The sequence below is a fragment of the Quercus robur genome, chromosome 3 (genome assembly GCF_932294415.1).
Source record: "Quercus robur chromosome 3, dhQueRobu3.1, whole genome shotgun sequence".
NCBI classification, from domain to species: domain Eukaryota; kingdom Viridiplantae; phylum Streptophyta; class Magnoliopsida; order Fagales; family Fagaceae; genus Quercus; species Quercus robur.
In genome coordinates this window covers 68,086,862-68,113,061 of record NC_065536.1, presented here as the reverse complement: position 1 = coordinate 68,113,061, position 26,200 = coordinate 68,086,862, and the positions used below count along the sequence as shown (strand labels likewise).

Below are 26,200 nucleotides of genomic sequence, written 5' to 3'. Positions count from 1 at the left end.
GGCAAAGCTAAGGCCTCCAAAAGGAAGAGGTAAAATAAGAAAAGCAACACACAAACATATTACACTGAAGTTGGAGTAGACAACCAATATTATCCAGTACAATAATTTATCCATTGCCCCTCCCAAATTTTAGAAAACAAAAATGGAAAAACTAGTACTGGTAACAACATAAGCATGGCTTTATTTATAATAAATTTCTTATTTGACTAAATTTATTTTTGATGTCTCCTCCACTTCAACCTTCTTCCTGTTGGATGGCCAATTGCAAAAACTAACATAAATCAATCGGTCTTCCTTTCGATTATAATATGTCCTACAGCTATAAATTCACATCCATACCTCGTCGCAACTACTTTTCAGTCAAACTCAAATGGAAACTTTGAGCCTTGATTTTATTTAAAACTTGATGGTGGATAATGGTGAGTCCTCAGATATGGCACATTGTTTTGACAATGAACTTCCACACAATCCTACATTTCCATCAATGAACTGTTTTGAAATGTGGAAAATTGTTCCCCCGTATGGTATAAGTCATGTAAGATTATTGTGGGACACATTCAAGAATTCAAGGAAGGTGAACTTTGCTAGTTGCTAAGGAATCTCTCCAACTAGCATATTCTGAGAAAGGTCCAATGATTCTAGGTTTGTTGGGTTTACCAATGACAACAAGATAGAACTAGTAAGAAAATTGTTGGAAATATTGAGCATATGAAGTACTTTTGGATTCACCACAATTTTCGGAATTTCTCCCCCAAACCTTTTACTTGAGAGATCAATAGCTGCATAGAAATCTAGGATTTTGCAATAATTTGTCTTTATGCATTTGTTTGTCAATTGCATTCGGTAGTTGTATATGTTTAACCAGCCAATTATCTTTTCACTTTCTAACATATATGTTAAGCCACCAACATCAAAACTTTGCATGGCTTTTCAAATTTAGAAGTATTTAGATGGTAACTCACCAGTTATCAGTAATATAACTTACCAATAATGGGTTTGGTTATTCAGAGTGTTAGACCTAACCACTTTAGTAAGAAGTTACTAAAATATATATTTATGAAATTAGATTTCATAAATATATGATGAATAACTTAAAGGATTAAATCGGGTACTCAATGATAAAGATATAGTAATCTTCAAAGTGGTAGTCAACATTCATGACTTTGTATTACTACGAATATTTTAATGAAGGGGTTGTATATATAATAAAGTTTTGGGATATTATTTATTAATAAGGCTTAGAGTGCAATTATATTTATATAGTGATATTAAATATAATTAATGGTAATTTTGGGCTTGTTAAGAGTTGATAGAAAGGCCCAAAATCCATTGAAGCTACTGTCTTATTTGTCCCTTTTGGTCCCATTCCAAGCCACATACTAAACCCCAATTGGAATGGCCCAAAAGGCTAACCCAATTAGATAATTAGTTATATATAAGGAGAAAAACATACAGAATTTAGTAACATATGAAAATGATGTGTATGTGAGTGAAAACCACTCTCTTATTCTCCTTGAACACATACGTATAAACTGATTGAGAGACCACATTTCTTGGGCATAAATGGAATTGGATTGAAGATTAAAAGTGTTCCCAAGTACTTCTAATCTTTGGTTTTGAATTTCACCGCACCAAGGTACGCTCTCTTGTTCTTAAATTCTGAAATTTACATAGTACATGTTATCAATTGCGAATGAAGTAGATTCGTTAATTTTTCCGCTGTGTATGTTTTGTATGCGATGCAAACTATGTTTTTCCTACAAGTTTTTCCGACGTTGGAGGATCTGTGGTTGTGGTGTTTGGGACATTTTTGGGACGGCAATGGGAATAACAACAGAACAGAACAGAGTCATAGAAGAATAGAGAGTTTTTTGTTTTCTGTATTTTGGAAAAACAGAGGAATAGAGAGTGTGGTTCTAAATACAAAAGACACGATTAAATTCAAACTATGGAAAAATGCAAAAATACGAATAAATTTGGGCCCAGATTCTATTGGAAAGTCCTTTAGGACTCTCATGGACTCGGACTAAATTCTAACCCAAAAAGAATTTGTACACATTGGTCAACCTAGCCTGCTTAGGGTAACCTCATCCTTCTTCGAATTAGAATAGCATGGGCAGGCAGAGTCTGGCCATATCAGTCTATAAATGGAAGGGAAAAAGTTTGGTTACAAATGTGTTTGGAGCTATTTTACTTCATCCTATTATGTGGCTACTAAAGAAACAATTCATATATAGTTTCAGTCATATAACTTTTTTAATAAATCATGTAACATGTTTAAATAATATACATGATAGTCTTATAAATCTCTATGTAATAGATTGAAAATGATAGCACTAATCATGTTTGGAGTTAAAGATTGTCCCAAAACTATCTATCACTTGTAGGCATGTGCAACAATCAGCTCAATCTGCCTGCCCACTCCGCTCCACACCACCATGCATGTATATGATACTTATTTTCAAGTGGCTGGATGGATTCAACTATTAAAGTGGCAAGTTAGGTTGGGTGGTTTCAAACAGCCAAGATACAACCCAACCCGGTTTTGTATATATATATATATATATATAAAAGTCTATCTCAAATAAAATTTAAGTTTTTTTCTTTTTTTTAAAAAAAATTTATTAACTCCTTAATTAACATATTTTAATAAGGAGAATGATTCCGGGCGGTGCTAGCTAAGCCAAAGGGGTTCAAATGAACCCCTGACTTGGCCAAAAAAAAATAAATAGCTTTCTTTAAAGTGGTTACCCATTTGGTGATGTGGTTTCAAACTGTGCACTATTACAAATTTTTGAAACTTAAATTTTTTTTCTCTATGGACTATTATCAAAAGTACAACTGATTCTATAAAACTCTTAATTTTATTGTAACGACCCCACCCTAACTGTGTAACAACCTCACCTCATGGGTTCCAGATAGCTCAATTGGTAAAATTTTTGATAGTTGTATAAAGATCTGGGATTCAATTCTCACCTACATTAAAAACTGATTGGTTCTTTGATTTGATGATAAAGAGCTATCATCAGGAGCGGACGTCATAAGTTAAAACTCACTTTAAAAATAAAAATAAAAAACTGTGTAAATATTGTTCGCTTTAGGGCCCATACCCTCAAGGTTTTGTTCTCCCCCAAAGCACATAATAGTGGGGGAAAAGCCACTACACATTAAAGGGAAATCACTCCTTAATCCTTTTAAACACATCCCCATGTGCTTCTCTAGGCAATGTGAGATTCTATGAATTAAAAAGCCTCCTTTTGGGTCTCTACATTTATAGATTCTCTTCTTTCTTGTACATAGTTTTTAGTTTTCCTGGTATTGTTTCGGCTGTTTCGTTTTTTTCGCTCATCAAGTAGTCTTTATTAATTAAAAAAAAAATCTTACTTCAAATTTATAAATTAAAAATTAAAAAATTAAAGAAAGACTGAACTCTTCAGTTTCTTCTTCTTTTTTCCTTCCCTTTGGTTAGTAGTGCTTAGAGATACCCAGAAGTGATCAATCCAATCGTCAACAGTTTAATTCATGAGAGAAATCAATTATAGGCATTCATCTATTTCTTTGCTTCTCCTTACTTAACAAAAGAGTCAATTACGGTAAAAAGAATTTGGCCATATCTTGCACTTGTATTCTTCGCCACCCTACAGACATCCATGAATAAGACTTGCATTCTAGAGTCTAGACTTCAATATCCCTGCAAATAAAAGAGGACAAATTGGACAATCAGGAAAGGACCCATTACCCATACCTGTATATCAACCATGCATGAAATATTTTTTTTAATAAATAAATTATACATGTACCCAGTTGTTCTTAAACCTACAACCCTATCCTCCACCTTGCACTTATAAGGATAGGTGTCATTTAAACTAGAGTTCATTGTCACCCATGCATGTAACATACTTTTTTTTTTTACATTAAATTCAGTAACTCCAATTGGTTGCATCAAATATAATAGGAGTAAAACTGTCTTCCATAATCTCTCCTATACCTCGTAGAAACAACAGCTCTTTCCATAACCTCTCCTAGACCTTGCAAAAGCCACAGCTTTGTGCACTAGGTATGACATTTTTATTATAATTTGAGTTTCTAAACTATTAATTATAGGGTTTCATAGTTCAACCTTTAATTAATTTTTTCTATATAATTCACGTGCATTGCCGTTTCCTAAATATTTCAATGGATCATCTGAGATAGCTAATGTATCCAACTTACAAAGTACCTTGACCAATTCTTATCCATTTCTAACATTTTTCTCATTCATTTCAAATCCCCCATATATTATTCAAACTCAAAACTGGAAATGCAAGAGCTGAAGGTTGATGTGGTGGTAGAATTACGATGGTGCTGGTAGACAGTAAGATGGTTATGGTGGCAACGACAATATTGACAACTAAATCCATCTTTCTCCTTTAGTAAAAGACATCCCAATCTGGCCTATCATAAAAACAATTATATATATATATATATATATATATATAATTCTTAGGAAAAGCACATCTCATAAATTAAATGGTTAGGTGGTTTCAGAACCACACTTTTTCACAATTATTTTAAACTTCATTTAATTTCCTAGGGACTATTATCGAAGTAGAGCTGCTGTCCATATAGATACAACAATGGCTGAACTCCGCGATTTCTTCTTCTCTTCCCCCCACCCCCGGTGGTGAAGCTAGAGATACCCAGAAGTGATCAATCTGATGGTCAACGGTTTAATTCATGAGTAAAATCAATTGTAGGCATTCATCCATTCATCTACTCTTCTCCTTGGGAAGCAAAAGAATCAATTATGATAAAAAGAATTTGGCTATATCATGTACTTGTATTCTTTTGACACCCTGCAAACATCCATCAAAAAGGCTTGCATTCTAAACTCCAATATCCCTGCAAATAAAAAGAGGACAAAGTGCAAAATCAGGAAAGGACCCATCCCCGTATATCAACCGTGCATGAAACATTTTTTTTTTTAATCAGTAAATTATAAATCTACAACCTTAACCTCCACTTTGCTCTTAAAAGGAGAGGTGTCATTTGAGCTAGAGTTCAGTGTCACCCATGCATGTAACATAGTTATTTCTTTGCATTAAATTCGATAACATAAAGAAGCCACATCAAATTTTTAGATCATATCAAGAAACACGATTATAACAACCAAGACATAGTCCAAAAATTTTTGGGTCCGTGATGGATCTTTTTTCCTAGGGGGAAAAAAAGCCAACATACTGAAGCAACATTTTCTCTTATTTATATAATTTAAAGCTATCATGGTAAATATGGAAGGTAATTCATCATAAAGATAAGCATCAGTGCCGCTTTAAGACAAAAGAAAGGAAGAAGCTGCCACTATAAAAAAATTTCATGTTCATACCTTGGACAATGGTATGAACAAAGATGTCATAACTATAGGTCCAACCTTGTGTTAAGAAGGTAAATAACATATCCAAGGGGCATCATCAAATAATTTAGGTAGGCAAAGGACTGGATTGGAGCTTCATCTTCACTTCATCAAGGCAAGCCTGAAGACCTCTAAATTCTTCTGTGTCTGAGAAGCTCTCCGCCTGTGATTTTATAAATGAATCTTATAAATCCAACTTTACAAAATGATTGACAAATTAAAAGGCGATCTGACCTACATATTGTCATGCAAAAATGGTTACACCAGCATAGCAGCTAAGCTAATTTAAAGTTCTACACACAATTTAGTAAGATAAAAAAAAAAAAAAAAAAATATATATATATATATATATATATATAGAACATAGTGTTCCAAAGTAAAGTTTTCTTGCTTAGAGCCTTGTAGCTCAATTGGCACCTCTTGATGTTTCCAATAGAGACATCCTGGGTTCAAATTCCCCATCCACCATCATAACTATCAAATTAACACACACACACATATATATGAAAATGTGTTCTCAAACATCAAAATATAAACATCTTACCTGTTTAATTATGTTCTTTAGATGCATCTCAGCTGCAAGGAGTTCCCGACGGCTACCAGTAGATGAAGAAATTTCCATGTATACCTTGCAAAGGTCCAAGGAGGCTTGTGCAAAACTTTTAAAACGATCTCTATCTTTCCATAAATCAGATCCCTAAAAGAGAGAGAATATCGTGCTAATAATGTGATTATAGCTTTCTTGTCTAAAGTAAAATTTGATGCAGAGAAAGGTAAATATAATATCCACCACCAATCAAAGGGGAAAAAAAACATACTGAGCCCCTTATGGGCAATCGCAGAAAGCATCTCATGGCCAAAATAAGAGTTTCATGCACAGAAATTCTCGTTCACATGAACCAGATTTTAAGCTAAGTCCCTAGTGGGGAATTTGTCTATGTGTGCTTGTGGTGGGTTTAGAATTTGGAGAATTTATGGATCTAGGCTTTAGAGTTATTGAAGAAAGGGCCATGGGGTAAAAAGGAATTAAAAGCTGGCTTGATGAGTTGTTTAATGGCTATTTGGTAGAATTACATTTGGGGTTTTGGGGTTTTGATAGGTAAAAAAAGGGACTTGAATTGTGGTTGTAAGGAAGAAGGAAGAAAATAAATTTAATGGTATTTAGGATTGTATGAACAGAACCAAAAGAAAGAGAAGGGAAAAAGATGAGAGAAATGAAGAACATCACACAAAAGTCAAGATGCGTTAATGCTCAAAAACACTCAATATTTTTATTATCAACTCCATCTATCTTCGAGTACATTGATCACAAATATATATAAGGACTCTTTGTTGTACTAGAAGTAATAAGACTCCATTGACTAGTAAAGTAAAAATCTGATAAAAGACTAACTTGGAATTTAAAAAAAAAGAACATAAAACCTAAGAAATTCTAGATTCAAATAAACCATCAATATACCCTTAATCCCCAAAGATTTCAGAAATTACAAACTTGCATTTGAATACAAAATAGATTGTAACTTATTATATAAAAAGCCAAATTAAAACTATTTTAGCCCTAGGACACATAAAACAAGAACTTTAAAATGTCATGACTTTTACTTCAATTGGACTTCACATGTGGGTCCCATAACATAAATCTTGAATATTTGTTAGCATTCTCCCCCAGCTAGGAAAAACTCAGCTTTGAGTTTTAGCGTTGAAGTATTACAACCTTTGAACTTGAAACTTGCACCAAATCTTCAATCACCTTCGAAAGCATTAAGAATAATGATTTTTTTTGCCCACTATCACACTAAATTCATTTGGAATGATAAAATCAATGACTAGAGGACTTCTCAACTTACAGTCCCAGAATTGACATATAGCAATAATTTCAATATCTTCCTCGGTCTTGACTTTACCATGATCAACCTTATGCTCAACTTGTTCCGTTGCGGTCTCCATTATCCTTGCAAGGTATTCCTTTGGTTGTTCTTGGAATTGGAAATGTGAATTGAAAGGCAGGATTTTGCTCTTCAATATAACACATTGATGCATTGAACCAACACTTGATTGAGGTTTCTGTGATAGCAAATTGGTATAGCTATATCCATCAATTTTCAAAGGGATAACGGGTACAATGTTTGCAGACAAGGGTGGGGACAAACATGGGTTAACTTAGAATATCTAAGTTCTTAATCAACTAATGTTCTAGCAAGTTATTTTGTCAAATAGCAACTGTCAGATTACTCAAAGTTTCTTGCATGGAACACTCCCTTTCACAGAACTGGTTTAAATCCTTATTTGTTTCGTAATAGTATTGAGAAGTCCTAAACTTGGACTCTAATTCTGCATTAGTCAGCATTATCTTGGATGAGAAGATTTGTCAAGTGGTTGGGGATGAAAATTACAGCAAAGAACTTGTGGTAGGAACCTGGCTTTGGTATCTTTGATACCAAATTGACATAGGGAAAATTGGGGATTTGTCTGCATGTACTTGTGGCAGGTTTAGTGCTAGGAGAATTTTATTAATCTAGAGTTTAGAATTGTTTAAAAAAGGATTATATGATTATGGTATGATATGATTAGACTTTTTCTTACATCTATTTGAGAGAAGTATGTAGGGTTTTAAGGTTTTGATAGGTAAAGAAACGGCTTAAACAATACCACAAGAAAGAGAAGAGAATGGGAGAACATACGAAGGTCAACATCACTCAATGCTCAAAACACTCAATATTTTTAGAAATCAACTCCATCCATTTTCAAGTACATTGAGCACAAATAAATATACTGATTCTTTCTTGGACTAGAGTAGTATTAAGACTCCTAGTTTGACTTAGTAAACTGAAAATCAGATAAAAGACTAAATTGGACATTTGGACTCTAAAAACATAAAACCTTTAATACTTAGGACATCCTAGAAAATTCTAGACTCAACTAAACTACCAAAATGCCCTTATTTCATAGGGATTGCCAAAATTACAATTTTCCACTTGAATCCAAATGTTTTTTAAGGTGGCTGGGACAATTAAAAAATATTTTAACCTAAGACACAGATAACTAGACCTTTAAAATCACGACTTTTATTTCAATTGGACTTCACAAGTGCGTTCCATAGACAAATCTCAAAAAAGGTGAATTTACGAAGTAGAAACAAACAATCTCTTCCATGGATGCATCAGTCTCCTCTATACTTAACATATAGAAGGCAAGAAAGAAAAGCTCTATGGGATCATAGTCTAGTTCACTGTAACCAAAGATCCAAGCCAAAACCCTATTTGATGCACAATTAACAAACTCCCACAGAATCATACTACAAATCTTCCCCCCACAGGATGATTCTAGTTTGCCACAGGTGGTACGATGACAATATTTTAGGGGTCATTAATATGAGTTTGACATGAGCATTATGAATTTAAGTTTGGCACAATAGAAACAATGATCAAAGCATGACACATAACTGACACAAGACTGGCAATGTTTTAATAATAACCTATCTAGTACAAAAAAAATAAAGAAATATCAAATATATTAACTAAAACAATTTAAGACTTCATAATTCAAAATTATATTATTAAAATAAGTACATGATATAGGCACCTGTGGTGCTCCTTTCTCATAACTCTATAAATCTTGGAAATGTCCTTCACAAATTATTTGATAAGACTAAATAGATAATCTGTTCATTTATTCCTCTTTAAATGTATGGCATACTAAAAACAGTTTTCAGAATGGGCACACTAACTGAAAGGGGGAAAAACAGTGAATTGCACTAAAATTAATCAAACAAAGCTTCTTCTTTTTTCCATCAGAAAAAGGATGTACTAGTCATTGCCAGTGATACCTGATATGATCTAACTTGCTTTAAGAGGGCTGCAGAGCACATTGTCAAATCTCCTTTGATTTTGTGCCACCTTGCATATAAGCCCCAGATATCTGCTCTACCGTCACTTCGAACCATCTATATCAGAAAGAGAAATACTCAATTAAAAATATGTAATGAGAAGCCATGCTGATCCTACTTACAATCACAAGAATGAAACCAAGGGATGACCACAAGAACAAATCCAAAGTTTTTTTTTTTAAATCCCAAAACATATAGAATCAGTTACTGAACAAGGTTTTTTTAATTTTTATTTTTAGGTAATAAAACTTTTATTGAATAAAATAAATATTGTGTTCATGATGATGAACACTCTGGACATGAAAAAATACAAAAAGCTCAAGAGCTAAAGCTAACATATTGTAGGAAAGCAGAAATTGAAATACATTGTGTAAAACCCCAAATATGAGCTTAATCAGTTATTGAACAAGTAACACTCCATTTGTTTTTATGGAAAGAATACAATTTCTACAAATATTAATTGGTTTCCTAAGTTTGGTCAAAACCTTGGAAATGATCTGAAAAACAATGTGTTGTTTGGGTCACACAAAAATCATTAATATTTCGGTTCCCAAGGGAGCACTACAAGAACAAAACCAAAGATTTTTTTTCATAAAAAAATCCCAAAAAGTATAAAATAAGTTATTGAACAAGTTATGCTCCATTTGTTTCGATAAATAGAAATACAATTTCTAGAAAAATTACTTGTTTTCTAGTGTTTGGTCACAACCCTGTAAATGATCCAAAAACATTTTGCAATGCTTGGCTTGTACAGAAAATCATTAATATTTCAGTTTCCATATAATTATAGAAACAAACACTTTCATTCATAACATGAATATTGTTTAGAGCAACTAGAAAAACAACCTTTTTCCATGTACACATTTACTAGTTCACAAACATAAAAGTCATAACAACAAATAAAGCTAATAATAATTATTCTCTACATATTTACAACTTTCTTATGGAAATCATTTTAAAAATAAATAAATTTCCCAAACCCATTTTTATTTCTCTTTTTCCCCCCTTACCCACCTATTATTATCCTTTTCCGCCCATTCATCCCTCCTTATCTTCTCTCTTTCTTTTAAATCACATGTTCACCCCATCATATCTTCTCTCTTTTCTATTTCTTTCTCCTCTTTTTTTTTTTTTTTTTTTAAAACCTTTTTCTCTTTCACTACCTATTGTACATCCTCATCTTTCTCTTTTTTTCTCTCTTCATTTTTTTTTTCCTTCTCTCTCTCTCGTTCACCTCTCACCCATTACATCTCTCTTTTTTTTTACCTCCTTTCCTAGGGAGCATCATCATAGGATGACAGTGATGTGAAGGAATGAGTGATGGGTGCCATGGTTTTAGCCAGTGAATGTAACAGGGTGGGTGTGGAGAGGAGATGTGGCACTTCCAGACAGGCAGCTGTGGGTTAGGATTTGGGGTCGTGTGGGGTGGGTGTATGGTGGTTACAGGGGTGAGAGAGAGAAAAGGAAGAGATTGTTACTGTTGGTGTGAGGTGCGTCTAAGTTTCCATGACTCAAGTTAGCCCAAAAAAATGTTTTCCACCTTTGAAAAGAGGAAACGTTTACCATCCTAAACAGCTCATTTTCTGTTGACCACGGAAAATAATTTCCATTGACTTTCATAGTGCGCCATATCAACACCAGAAAATAAAGAAATTTCCACCAAAACAAATGGAATGTTAGATTACAAATAGAATAGCCACAGCACAAATAAGCATAGATCAATAGCTATATGCACTAATATGCGTTCATTTTAGCATGGCAATGATCAATTGGTGCACTGACTTGATTCAAGGATGGACACATATGCATCATGTGCCTATACATTTAGAAGAAAAGCAAAACAAAAACTCCAAAATATATGACAGTAAACACAAATGCAAGTAGGCAGATAGAGGACTACACAACTGGTACTGAAGAAAAAGCAAGACCAGATGATAATCATGAAAGTATTTGAATACCCGCTGTAGAACTTTCCCAAGAATCTCCAAATGCTCAGTTTCCCTTGACCATCTCTCCACAGACTGTGCATTTGTTGACTCATTAAGACTGTCTATTTGAGAATCAGCCGGACATTCTTGATAAGTAAAATTATCGTCATTGGTCATCAAAGGAGATCCAGAATGATCAGTTGAAGCCCTTCTTTCCACCTCTATCATAATCCTCTTTAATAATTCAATGTCAATTCTTTTATTACTAGTCATGTCCGAAACCTTCTGTATAGCTTCCAGAGCCTAAAAGAGCCAATATATAAATGAAAAACAAGGACATATAGACAATTAGAATGATGCCATCATAAAAAAAAATCTATATCGACTTCATGGCCTAAACAAGCATTTTCACATGTAACAACTATGCAAAGGACGGTTAAGTATGAAAAAAGGCCCAACAATTTAGAGGCCTAAGCTAGTCCATCTGATAGAAAGTGAGAAAATTGTATTGAAGATGAAGCCTTTAATTATTGGTTTTCCATCAAACCACATTCCAACATCATAGAATTTTATATCTTTTTAAAGAATAGTTAAATCCTTTTTTCCCATAGTCAAGCAGACTTGCAACTATGCCCAGTCATGTTATTTTAAAATAACAACCAAGCCTTATTCCCAAAGTATTTTGACTAGTGATCTTCAACAAACAAGGAAAGTCAGCCACATGAATTCTTTTCTGTCACTTGATTCTATCCAAAGTCATACTCTCTATTACCTCTTTAATTGATGTCATTTTGTACTACTATTAATGTTATTTTAGGTTTTCCTCTACCTATTTTTTTTTTTTTTCATTCCCACAACTTGAATCAACTCAATCTTCCTCACTGGTACATTAATCGTTCTTCTTTGTACATGACTAAACCATCTCATGTGACTCTTCCTCATCTTCTCATCAATAAGGGTCACCCCTATCTTTCAGTTAATTTCCTCATATCAAATCCTAATTATAATATTATCATTTCAGCTATAAACATGTTACTTTTAAATATTCCAACATTCAATACTATAGAGTACAAATGGTCGTATAACAGTCTACTCCCGATGTGTTTCTCCACTTCACCCACCTTGCACTTATCATATGATTCACATCCTCTTCAATCTCTTCATCCATTCATCTTTGTTTCTTCTTTTACTAAATTTATATTATACGTACTCTATTTTAGTCCTACTTAGCCAAAAGGCTTTAGTGTGCAAACCATCTCTTCAAATTCTAACTTAACATTAACTTCAAAGACAGTTTCATCCACTAAAACTATATCATGTGCAAAAAGCATACACCAATGAACTTCATCGTGAATCAATTTGGCAAGCTCATCCATCAATTTACTCCATATCTCTAACATCCATGAACTCTTTCAAAACCCCCTACTATCTTTTCCAAAAAGACCATTTAGGTGGTCTCCCATTGAAAATCTTTCTTCATTTGGTAACCCTTAAATCAATTCATCCATGTCCTCCCAAATTCTTTCCTTGATGGAGTTATTTCTATTACTTATCAGAGGAAGATAGCTTCCGGGTAAGCAATATTAACTGCCACTGAACTAACAACATCAGGTTGAAAATATATATTCGGATAAACATAATTCGCAAACCTAGCATAATTGTTTAACAGGGTCATCTCAAGCAGAGAGGGTGGTTCCATGTAGTTTAAGGGTGTTTTTTTTTTTTTTTTTTTTTTTTTTGTTGATAAGTATGTAGTTTAAGGATGTAGACCATTCAAAAAAAGAGCTTGAGCTAAGCCGCAAGAATGAACCATAGGTCAGGTTTGTATACTTAACTAGCACAATGTTTCAGTGTGCCGACTAGAATCCTTCATATTATGGCCTGACAAAGTACCCCCTTGTTAAGGGCTGTATCACATGAAGCCTCCAAAGGAAGACTTAGAAGAATGCACTACTTTGCTAAAAGAAAGCACTTACCTGATCAATATTGCCCACATCCAAAGCAACATGACAGTAATTCTCCCACAACTGCCAGCTATCTCGCCTGTCACCAAGTCACATTTTGTCACCACATATTCATATGTTTGCAAATCCAAAAATTAGAAATGTGCGTGTGCGGGCATGAGGGTGTGCAGAAACATCATTATAATAAAGGGAAGAAAGACGAAACTTGAACTTAAGAGCTTCTTTAAACGCAATGAAAGACTCTTTGCTCCTCTTGTTGATCATATGCCTGCATAATTGGTAAGTTGCAAAAATTTATTCTCTAAAAAAAAATATAAAGGCATGCATATAATTTATTAAAGCCAATTAGAGGAATTAAACGACAAACAAGTATTCACAATATTAATTCTTGAATGACAACTAATCACAAATGACTTTCAGTTATGAAAAAATATAAAATGACTAAATTTAGTCTTCATTCAAAACATAACCTTTAGTATTTCATGTTGTTAAGAGGAAGTGAGGGACACTAATTAACACGTAATGCAAAGCACATATAAAATGACTTGCCAGTATCTCAAGGTAAAACAATTGCATATAATAATTCGCCACAAAGGAGACTGTGTTTCAACAAAAACAAATAATCAGCTTATTTTCTATAAATAAACGGAAACAACCCTCATTTCCTTGCTTCCACCATCTCAAAGCCTTGAAACAAAACCTTTGTTCCTGATACCTATGGTATTCTTGTTTCCATCACATCTCTAAAAATCCTAATGAAGCCCCTACAGAATTGACTCAACTTATGGCTTAAACACATAGTTCAAACTAAATTTATTATTTTTTGATAAGCAACTGAATTCATTATTGCACAGGTAAAATGTTCAACTTGGAAAAAAAAAAAGACAATTACTTTATCAAGAAAGAAATGAAATAAAAGACAACCAAGCCAAAATGAGATTTTAGAGCTGGATATTTAATATCATCCACACCCATAGTGTCTTAAATCCTAACCACCAAATGCTAGATTCCAATCTAAGAGCAGACACTGAACCAACTAATCTGGAAAGAAAGGTTCGGTGTCAGGATTTTAGAGGCTATGCGGTGGATAAAACTAAGAATCCAGCCATTAGTAATTTCAGCAATTTAGATTTTATATATAATTTAAAAATATTTGTTGAAAAGTATAAGCATTTAATAAATCTCTTGAAACAAAGACAAAAATAAGATAAATAATTAGGAGGAAGCCCCCATGAAAAAAATAAAAGGTAAGTTACCTCGATCTCTCGTGAGGTTTTGTGACATTACAATAACTCCCTTCCTGTTTTATAAGCTAGACTATGCACTAGCAAGTATACTATCCTTTTGAGTAAAAGAAGGCAAAAAAATAATACTGTTGTGACACCATTGACCCTTTTGTTGTGACAGCAAAGGCCATTGTAATATTCCAAACAAGGAGGGAGTCCATATAATTGTCAAAAAACTTAATTATAAAAAAACTAATGATAATTTTCAAAAAAAAAAAAAAAAAAAAAAAATGCTGTCTGATTGAAGGAGGAAATTTATGCAAAAGTTCAATAAAAGATATTAGCACTGTATTGAGATGAGAAAACAAAAGGCAGTATATTTCAGGATGGAAATAATGCAAGATGACTCATAGCAAAGGGTGCATACAAACAAGCAATATTGTTCCAAGCCTCCCCGTTATCAGGATCAAGTTGAACAGCACGAATAAATCCATCCAGAGCCTTCTGAACATCTCTAGCCTGGAACAATTATTCAGCAAAAGATTCAGAAATTTCTGATAAATTGAAGAATTCAATGCGAGGAAAAATCCCTTAAATAGGGAATTTAACACAATGCAGATCACATAAGTCACCTTCAAAGCAGCAGCCCCAAGGGCAAACCAACCATCTGGATACAAGAATTCAAGGCCATTGCAGATTCCCTGAAACATAATAATCACAACAAAATTGTTGTAAAACCAAATCAGCCATGAAGTACACATATTATCATCGGTACTAAATAACAGAAATAATATAGTAGAATCCACTAGAGGAAAATTACCAAAGGATTTTAGATGTCTGATAGTCCCCTCTATTGTATGCACTACGAGCAAGGGATCGCTGACAAACAGACTTGATAGTATTAACATAAAGTCCACATAAAAAGCATACTGATAAAAGGTTGATAGCAAGAAATGGAATCACCTTAGCTCTAGCTGACTTATCATTTGAAACTTCCAGGGCTTTTTGGTAGCAAGCATCATCATTTGTAACATCACCCAATGAACACCTAGGAATCATTTTTAAGCAAGTAAGATATATTTTGCAAACCCAAAGATAAATTTTAAGCAAGTGAGATAATTTTAATAAATAAATAAAGGTCACAGCATGCTATTTCAGTTTTAGCATCATTTGAGTCATGCAAATAGCAACTGCTAAAGAAAATGTTAAGCAACAATAATCAACACCACTATAAGAATAATTTAGACCCCTCTTGATTGAAATAAGTTTTAGAAGTAATTACCAATAAGATTCCAATTCCACCTGTGTTTTCCTATTTATTCTCTCATCACCTAAAATAATGCATTCAGAAAATACCACTCTTAAAGAACTCTGAAGAAGCCTTTTACAGATAAGCTGATATGGATGCAGTGAACAAGAATATATAAAACTGACACAAACAAGAAAGCAAGCTGATGTTTCTATGAATAACCAAGTAATAAGCAAATGGACCAACCTTCTTGCTTATGATACACATATTTTTTTTTGATAAGTATATATCAAATAGATGAGGCTAACACATTTCTTAAGAATGAGCCTAACACATTTCTTTTCCTTACAGAATCTCAAATAGATGCACTTTTTAAAAATTACATAATGAGGCAGGCAAAGCTTTACTTTTGGGCACTTTCAGACCCAAATAAAAGACGACCTTTGGTAGATAACCTGCATTTTTTTTACGTATAAATCCCTTAAATACCTAATACCTTCTTCCATAACTCACTTCCCAAATTTAAAAACTACAAAAAAAAAAAAAAAAAAAAAAACCCATCTAACTTACATAAAAACATCTAGAATGTAGATAATCTATAATTATTCAAACTACCACTCCTTTCAGCCCACCTCCGCCCCAAAAATATATATATTGTTATTGCTTATTCAGTAGTATTTAACGAACGTTTCCAATTTTTCAGGCACATGCTTGCATGTGCATCATAGCTAGGGATACAAAAAGATTAGAAAGAGAGAGAGATATAGTCAAATTGTAAAACAAATTGATCCAATAATCTAACTGAGACCAAAAACATCTAAAATGTGGATAATCTATAATTATTCAAACTACCACTCCTTTCAGCCCACCTCCACCCCAAAAAAAAAAAAATATTGTTATCAATTTTTAACGAATGTTTCCAATTTTTATGCACATGCTTGCATGTGCATCATAGCTAGGGATACTAAAAGATTAGAAAGAGAGAGATATAGTCAAAATGTAAAACAAATTGATCCAATAATCTAACCGAGACCCTAGTAAGATATTTAGATGGCTAGGAAACCTTCAAGATGATGCCAACACCACATTAACACTTGTGCAAGTGATTAGCCATCAAGGCTTTTTAGCACTTTGTCTTTTTTGAATTATTTTCATCTGAGACATTCGCCAGAAATTCTTTGCATAATTTAACTTTAAAAACATTTATATACAATAAATGCAAGAATGAAAGAAGTCAAATAACTGAATACAAGTTTTCATGTTGTAGGCAAAAGTATAACATCACCATATCAAGTTAACAAATACCATATACTCTATGATATTAGCAGGCATGTAAATATGATTTGATACAACAAGCTTTGCAAAACAAGCACAATATTATTTAGAAAAGGCCCAACATGTGTCAATATATATAATTAAATAGTCTTCCTTTTTAACATTTTTGTGTCATAAATGTAGTTCATTTCAGTCAAAACAGATCAGAAAGAACTCATCTTTGAGCTAATTAGTTGTCCATTTTAAATCAGGATATATATCAAAAAGAATATTTGCTTCCAAAATAACATGCCAGTGGAAATTTCGAAATTCGATTGCATTAGCTGAGGTAGAAAATTAATTCAACTAAAAGGAGAAAGAAAGGAAAAGACAAGTAACTTACATACCATAACCTGGAGTCATTAGGCATTTCAGATAGTCATTTCTTGATGAGTTCAACAGCTGCTGCTTTCTTCTCCAATAAGCTGATTTACATATTCAGTCTCACATGAGACTCCCAGCAACAAAGTATGAAAAATACACTAATGAAGGAAATTGACTTAGATAAAGGGCTGTCAAGTATGAACATACCGGTAGCAAAATATAAGATTATCCCATAATTCTAAATCCTCAAAAATTTTAACTGCCTCACCAATTAAATGACAGCGCACTAAAAGTTCACCATATTCCCTAAAATTGATAAGAAAAAAAAAATCAAGAGAAGTTAACCATGCATGCGAATCTAGCAAGAAAAGAGCTTTTATGTATGAAATATTACACACAAGAATAGATCTGCTCAATAGAAAAATGATTTTTTTTTTTTTTTTTTTTTGGGGGGGTGGTGATAGTGTATAAAGACAATGAAAGTGAATTTGTACTTTCGCAAGGCAGGAATAGTAGGGATATAAACCCCAAAACAAAAAGGAATTCGTTGTGCCACTCCTGGAGAAGGCTCACTGACACTCTGGACCTGTAATAGTGCAGAATCTTTTTGTGAGATTTATAATAACAGAATGATAAATAAATGAGGACTATTTATATACTGGAGCTAAAAAACTAGATTGCCTCATAGCATGAACTTTCCTTAAAAAAAAGACCATTGGGAAGCTAGAAAGGAGGAGATCAAAGCAATCAATCAACCCTCAGAACACATGAAATCAACAAAAACACCAGATATCTAGTAAGTAGTAACATTTTTTATTAAGTCAACACCTAATTAACCAACAAGGTAGGAATTAATGAGCAATGACCTAAAAATATATAGTTCTGAAAAGATGCTTCAATGAGCTTCCCTTATTATGAGCTTTTATGTGCACTCCCTTATCTCGTGTGAATCCCATATGCATACAATTAGCTTACTGATCATGAGTTGCATAGTACACACACCAATATAAATTATAGAAAAGTCCCTGTCCAAATAATAAATAATATCTTATCTTTAAACCCTCTATGGGCAATAAGGATCAGAGTTTCGCATGCTAGTTGAACAATTTTTTTTTTTTTTTTTTAAAAGGACTGGTTGCTCACTTTTTGAGAAACACAAAAGTAGTTTGACAGATATGGCTAACTCTGACTGCCAAATACTAATAACATAAACAGCATAATCCACACTGCAAATTGACAAAAAATAAAGCATGTTGAGCATATAGGAAGGACTTATTTGAATAGATCCAGCATGATATTTACTTGGCCTCATGCTTACTCAGGTAGCATTGAGTGGGTGCAGACTCTGGTGAGTACAAAGTCAGTATATACATACACATGTACATATCCACACCCCTGTATCTACATATGTTTGCACACGCACTCACACACACACACACTCTCTCTCTCTCTCTCTCTTCCAGGGCTACACTATTTAATTAAGGAAGAACAAGAACTACATTATCAGAGATTACGGAAGTTTATGAAGCAGAAGCAACTAAAAAGGGGCAAGCCATAAAAAGCAAAAGCTGTGAGGTGATTTGTAAGGCCTGAAATAACAAAACTACGAGATTTCAAGTAGTAGCAAAGAAGCTCATCATGAATTGCAATGAAGGAAAACATGCAACTTGTTGGTGGATCCTCATATGACTCCAATACATAAAGCCTTGACACCATAATCTGGGACAGCAAACCAAGTAGCTGAGTATCTAATAATTTAGGGATATCAAATGGCCTATTTATCTTAGAAAGTTTCTTCTTTTTTTCTTTGTTAATAGTATATGGGATTACTAGCTTTGCCATGGGTGTCTTTGCTCTTTAATATTTCTTCCCTACCAAAAGAAATGAAAACTTGCACAGGAAACCTATAAATTTAGAGAGCAGGCAGCAGTTCAAAAATTTGGAAGGAAAAAGTATTCAGTTGGAAAAACAACTGGATATCCTGAAGAAAATATAGATAACATGATAACAATGATGCACCTCATACCAGTTTATCCATCATCAGTAATGCATGCTCCTTTGTGCGACTGCGAGTCGATTCCCATCGAATACGTAAGATGTCACAGAAACACTGTATCTGAAAGGGGGAAAATTTTAAACAAGTCATGCAGGAATCAAAATTCAATAGTAATGCAAGATGACCTTGGTTATCTATAAGACATTAACACCCAGATGACATTGGTTAAAACACGCATCCCTATATGGAGTATTAGGTAAATTAATCTCATGGCAAGTCCCATAACCAACTGTTACTGCTCAAACCCCTAAAGTATAAGAAAGCCCCAACTAATTATAATGAAGTCTTGACCAAATTTCAAATTTCTTATACTTGATTGTGGTACCCATTGTAATGGCTTATCAATGACTTTTATCAGAAGATTCAACATTTAACAGATTTATCATTGAAGAAATAAATGGTCTCATTTATAAAAATATTAAATGCAATGTGAGTAAATACATATTGCAGTAATTATCTACTTACAATGAAGTATGACAACTGCTGAGAATCAATTGCGTCTATATATGGAGCCATATCCCATCCTGAAACAGAAATAGGGTTGTTGAATAACCAAAAGAGGAGGGCCTCAACTCAGAAAACGACTTTATAATATAATTAAAATAACAGCAATGGGGAAAAGGAACTCTAGTAAAGGAGATCCTTGCCATATAGATAAGAAACAAATATACTTATAAAAAAAAAAGATAATAAACAAATATGTCAGGACCATGATAGAAGCAGAAACTGTTGTGCTGATTGGTTTGAGCATTACAGTGGCAGATAGAACTTTAACCGCTTGAACCCAGTGGTGAACAGCTTTGAAGTAGATCTCTAAGCAGGAAAGGCGTGATGGATCATGTTTCAATGTAATTTTAGATCTATTTATTTGCTGCAGGCTTTCATTGTTCATTTTTAACTTAAAATTCTCTTTTCTTGAATCTCCTCTCTCTATAAGCTTCTTCAATGCTTGATTGATCATTTTTTTAATTAAGGAGGAAAAAAAAAGTAGACATATTGAATGATGTAGTAAAATATATATATATATATATATATATATATAAGAAACTAATGGGCAAGTGAACTACTAACAATGTCTTCTTTTTTTAATTCTAAAACTCTTATTAAGTAGATTTTTTTTTTTTTTTTTTTGGTTAAAAAAATGTGTTCAAAATTTGAAAGCCACTTTTAGGAGAACCCACAGGCAGTTCAGCCTCCATTCCCCAAACTGTTCAAAGACAAAAATCAATTTTTTTGCCCTTTCTAAAAATCTAAGTTGGTCTGGTTTATTAATACAATCTTTCATATCAGTTAAGGAATAATTTGAAATGATACAGCATGCATTTTGAAAATACAGTAAAAGTATAGTTTATTTTGCGTTGATCATGTCAACCAAGATGCAGCAGATACTAGTACCAGAAGTTTGTGTCTAGAACTCACCCTGCATTTCACCATGTGGAGTGCTCTTTTCAATAAGAAGGCATCGGACCAGAATCACTGCCTGTTGGATCCCCCTCAAAGGGGCTGTAGCAGGACCCCCATTTTGAATGCCTTGCAATCTACTTCCTTCATCATTATCCACTAACAATTTTGGGGTCATCAATATATCAGAGGTTTCAGGTTGACGTAGATGCAAATTATCTTCTCCAACACTAGACTTGTGGGCCTGGACACCAGAGCTTTCTAAGGGGCAATTACTGACACAGTTGGATGAGCTTGTGTTGGTAACAAGTACACTCTGTGCCTTAGGTTGTACCTATATCCAAGAATGATCTGTAAATCTAAGAAGTAAGCATCTCTGGCAAAGTCCAACTATGTGTACTTCAATTACCTGATGTACAGTACGGAAGCCAAGAATCCCAGTAACAGAAAGCTGAAGCCCAGCTGCCACTTCAGCTGACTCAAAATGTTGCCTGATATGACATAGGTACCTCAGCAAATAAAGAGAAGCTAGGAGTAATCAAAAACCCAAATCCCATTTCAAAACAGCCAAGTATACCTAGGGTAATAATCCCTCCACATTAAACTCATAATGATGTTCTAACAACCAGAGCTTTCTAAGGGGCAATATTTTTCTTACAATATAAATATTGAAATAAGTTCCCACAAGTTAAATATCTACCAATACATTATATCTTATCATGCAAACATTATTTCAAGTTAAAATAAGCATGACTCCAGTTACTTTTTTGGGCCTTTTTTAATAAACCACATATTAGTTCATCAAAGAAAATAGCTTCCCCTATTGAAATTTACCTGCAAGAATCAACTCTTCCATAGTTGTATTCCATTATCCCAGCTTCTAAATGAACCATCGAGATGATTGCTAAAGCATCTTCATTGTGTAAACTTGAACCAAAATAACTCGTCACTTTTTCCAAAGTGTCAAAGTGATGTAGAGTCTCGCCCACATAGACGTGCAATAAATCAAACAAGGAAGATGACCGCTCATCCAAAATTCTCTGTTGAAGAAATATGAACCTAGCGAGCCACCATGAGATGCTACTAATTCCATACGTGGAAGACACACTTTCTCCAAATAACAAGTCTCTTGTCCTTGTGAGCAACATCTTAGCAAAAACTAAATACTACATTACAGCAAAAAAGACTTGTCTAAGATTTCAAAATAACAACAACAATAATAATAGTTATGAAATATTACTACCCCTTTTTTTTTCTTTTTCTTTTCTTGAGAATTCAATAGCTAGGGGGGTGGATTTGAATCATAGACGTCTTTGTTAGAAACACACTAGGAGATGCCAATCAAGCTATAAGGCTATTGGCAATACTACTACCCAATTTCCGATGAGTCCTAGCTCAAATGATACCTCCTCCTCTAACAATTGTAAGTAGAGAATGAGATCATAGGTTCAAAAACTCACTATCTTCATGTGTAATTTACCAATAAAAAGAAGTTACCATTATCCAGTCAACAGATTTCACCTTCCATAAATTAAGTTGATGTTATTCATAAAATTACAAACAGTTGTATGAAATTCAAGTTAAAAAGCACAGTAGCTTGGTAGTATTGGTGTAACAAAGAGTAAATATTTCCATGACAAAATGGAAATTTAGACATCCCCTACAATCTAGGGCAGAATTTTCCTCCAAATTGATCTAGAGGAAAGAAAATGGAAAATTATTTTCCACTAATCATGTAACAAATTTTTTTTTTTTTTTTGAATAACTTAATTAATTGACCACCACAGATAATCATCTTATTGACCACATAACACAATAGGTTGGACGAGATTCCTTTAAAACGGTTTGAATGTTTGTTCTCCAATCCAATCTACTATTGCATTGTACAAAGTCCCAACCATTCAAATATGACCTTAAAATTGGCACCTTGCGGGTCTCCAATGGAGACGTTCAAGATTCAAATCCCCCTTCTTCATTGTACTTATACATAGTAGGTAGACCCCACATATAAGTATAGTTGAAGTTGAAGTTGTGAAGCAAATTAGAATTAGATTCAGAAGTAGAGTAACCTGAAGATTAGAGAACTTTCCAAGCAAGTCAGAGCCAGCAGCCATTAGCTGATTACGAGCCCAGTTTTCCCATTCCACCAATTCCTCATCTTCTCCTTTACCACCCACTTTCTTCAATGCCAATGGACATTTTGCCATTTCCTTCAAAGGCCTATTATTCCAAAATTCAATCACACAATTAGACAGACTCAAAAGTTCGATCTTTTGTCATTCAAAATTTCAAAAAGTTGCAATTTTTTTCACTGACTCACCCAGTCATGTTGCACTGAGTGAAGGCGAGGAACGCGGCGACGGCGATGCTGACCACGAGCAACGCTCTATAAGCCTTGTCCTCGTCGTCTTCGGGTTCTGAAACAAGGAAGGACTCGACGCGACGGAGCAACTCGGAGTAGACTCGGTCGGCGGAGGAGGAGGACTCGTCATCGGCGAGTTGTCGGAGGACGAGTGCGGCGGCGTCGGAGGATAGGGCGCGGAGATAGTCGCCGGCCTCGATTGAAGAGAGGAGGTCGTTGAGGAGTGAAGAGTGAATTCGATGATGATCGGACGGCTGCGGTTGAGGAGGCGGCGGTGGAGAATCGGACGGCGGAGATGAAGGGAGGGTGCAGCGTAGGAGACGGAGCTCGTACCAGCGGAGGAGCACCGCTCGTTCCGTTTTGCAGTTTGTGTTGAGGGTTTTAGGCTTTTTAAAGTTTTAAACACTTGGGCCAATTTTCACATACGTGGCATCCATCTAAACATCATCTCCAATTGTAAGTGGCCACATCAGCAATTCACCAAAGAATGAATGACATCTGCCGCAGAGAATCAAACCTCCAAAATCCAATTTCTACATAAACCCACCCAAAAGAACGCATCACCAATCCGGATCTAGTACTCGATTTGTTGTTTTTTCTTTCTAAATTGCTATTAAAGAATTAAGAAAGAGAGATGGAGGAACCTCGATGATGGAGATGGAGAAGACCGGTTCGACAGTATCATCGCCGAAATTATGCCGAGATATCGTCGTCATGTTGGGAATGGCCGGTTCTTCCGAGTCAATGCCCGCCATATCGTCTCCGATACACGGCGATATCCAGAACAGAACTCGCCAGACCGGTGAGGACAGCTAGCAGCTCTCTTGGACTGCAGTTTCAACTCTCAAGACCGATACACGAGGCCTATGGCCCATTATATTTTGGGGTTTTGGTCGGCCCAGGCCCATTAAGTTTCCAAAACAGCCCGCTCTTCACTAATTTACGATGGCCTTTTTTTTTCCTTTTTTTTTAGAACAGGCTGTACACGAACTACCTGAATAATTTATTATTTTTTAATATTCTTTTTTTTTTTTTTTGGGTAAAAAAATGCTTCATTACAAACTAAGCAGCAACAATACAATCAGAACAGACCCTATTACAAAACAACCCATTGAGGTCATCCTCAAAAACATCTATTAAGTCCACAGGCAAACTATCAAAGGTAGAGAAATTAGCATCTAAACAAAAGATCAATCTAGCAAGACTATCCGCACACCTATTCGCCTGACGAAAGCAATGTTTAATACAAAACTGCGGAATGCAAGAAATCAATAGCTTGCAATCATCCAATAGAGGCGATATAACATTATTCACATAAGAAGGATTATCTAAGGCATCCACAATAGACTTGGCATCAAGTTCAACTTCAAGAGCATTAATGTTAAGGTTGCTACATAAAAGAAGACCCTCCCTTAAACCCCATAATTCGGCGGCAAAACTATTGGTCATGTCAATACTCCTACTAAAACCAATAACCCACCTACTTGCATCATCTCTAATCACCCCTCCACAACCTGCCAAACCAGTGTTACCACAATAAGAACCATCTATGTTAAGCTTCCACTATCCTTGAACCGGCTTCTCCCATCTAATCCTCCTTAAAACTTTCCGGGTCATCAACCTTGGAGAGGAAAGGCAATGAAAAAATTCCACTGCTTGGTTTATAATCACCAAATCAAGCTTCGGGTTCCTACTTTTGCCATTGAAGACCGCATTGTTTCTACTCTTCCAGACATTCCACACAGCAAAAGGAAAAACAACATTCCATGGAGGATGAGTAGCACCTAAACTGTACTTAAATTTACTATTTAACATCAGCCAATCTTGAAGGTTGCTACTCCAAAAGGCTTGATTAGAGGGTAAAACCCCCAACTGATTCCACAGGCCTCTTAAAAGAGGGCAATCTCTCAGGGCATGTAAAATGCTTTCAGCTCCTTCCTAGCATAAAGGGCAAGTAATATCATGACTAACACCCCTCCTCTCAAGGAAAACCTTAACTTCAATGCTGTTATGGGCGCACTTCCAAAGAAAAGTTCTAATCCTTGGAAGAGTATTCACTTTCCAAATCCAACGAGCTAGGGAAGGATCTATCCCTTCATCCCCCATGGCAATCCTATAAGCACTCTTCAAGTCAAAGGTGCCTTTAGGAGATCCCGACCAAGCCAACTTATCAACACCTCTACTCAACAAAGTCACTGGGGTTGCTTGAATCAACCTTCTAACCTCAATAGGAAGTTCAAAGGGAATCTTCCCCCAATCCCAACCAGTGTCTATCATAAAGTCTTTAACTTCTAGCTGGCTAGCCTCTCTCGTGATAGGACCCTGAATCAAACCTCTAAGAGAACCTCCATTAGTCCAATTGCTTTGCCACACATTAAGCCCACTATCGCTACCAACCATCCATCTGCTACCCTTATTGAAAGTGTCCATACCTTTTTTCATCGCAACCCAAATGTGAGAACAAGGAAGCCTATTAGCATTGGTAGTAGCTCTTCTTCTCGGATTACAATATTTCAGATTCAAAACTCTAGCCCAAGGGGCCTCCTTTTCAATATGGAACCTCCAATTAAGCTTAAAAAGGAGAGCTATATTCTTCCCTTTTGCAGATTGCAGCCCAAGCCCCCCTTCCTCCTTAGACTTTATCACCTTATCCCAACCAACCCAATGAATCTTCTCGGCAGCCTTAGAAGAACCCCACAGGAAATTTCGATTCAATCTATCTAACTCATTCAAAATTCTACCAGGCAACAAGTTTCATTGCATAACATACGAAGGAACAACAGCTAAAGAGGCTTGAATGAGAACATTCCACCCCGCCAAAGAGAGCATGTTAGCCTTCCAACCTAAAAGCTTTTGTTTTGCTCTATCAAGGATAAAGTTGTACTCCTAAGAAGAAGAGCCAGGATGCTTGAGAGGGAAGCCAAGATACTTCCCCAAGAAAGAAGTGGAACCAAACCCCAGAATGTCACAAAGAGATTCCCTTGTGTCACGGTCTACATTTGGGGAGAAATACACCATCGACTTAGCTTCACTCACTGATTGCCCAGATAACTCACAAAAATCATCAAGAACATCTTTAATGGTGGCGCAATTAATCC

At 34.9% G+C, this 26,200-nt stretch overlaps 1 protein-coding gene across 1 annotated transcript; it reads right to left on the bottom strand.

Annotated features, from left to right (window-relative positions):
* Positions 1-4,479: 4,479 nt before the first annotated feature.
* LOC126719062 (uncharacterized) lies at positions 4,480-23,954 on the bottom strand. The gene is given in 22 exon segments (XM_050421613.1): positions 4,480-4,881; positions 5,411-5,555; positions 5,937-6,089; positions 9,219-9,335; positions 11,237-11,509; positions 13,183-13,249; positions 13,376-13,438; positions 14,824-14,915; positions 15,029-15,075; positions 15,078-15,097; positions 15,217-15,275; positions 15,360-15,444; positions 17,307-17,384; positions 17,491-17,589; positions 17,778-17,869; positions 19,310-19,399; positions 19,805-19,863; positions 20,759-21,074; positions 21,150-21,231; positions 21,575-21,906; positions 22,810-22,960; positions 23,061-23,954. Coding segments are annotated over 21 exon segments (2,379 nt in total). The 5' UTR covers positions 23,069-23,954; the 3' UTR covers positions 4,480-4,881; positions 5,411-5,459.
* Positions 23,955-26,200: the final 2,246 nt, after the last annotated feature.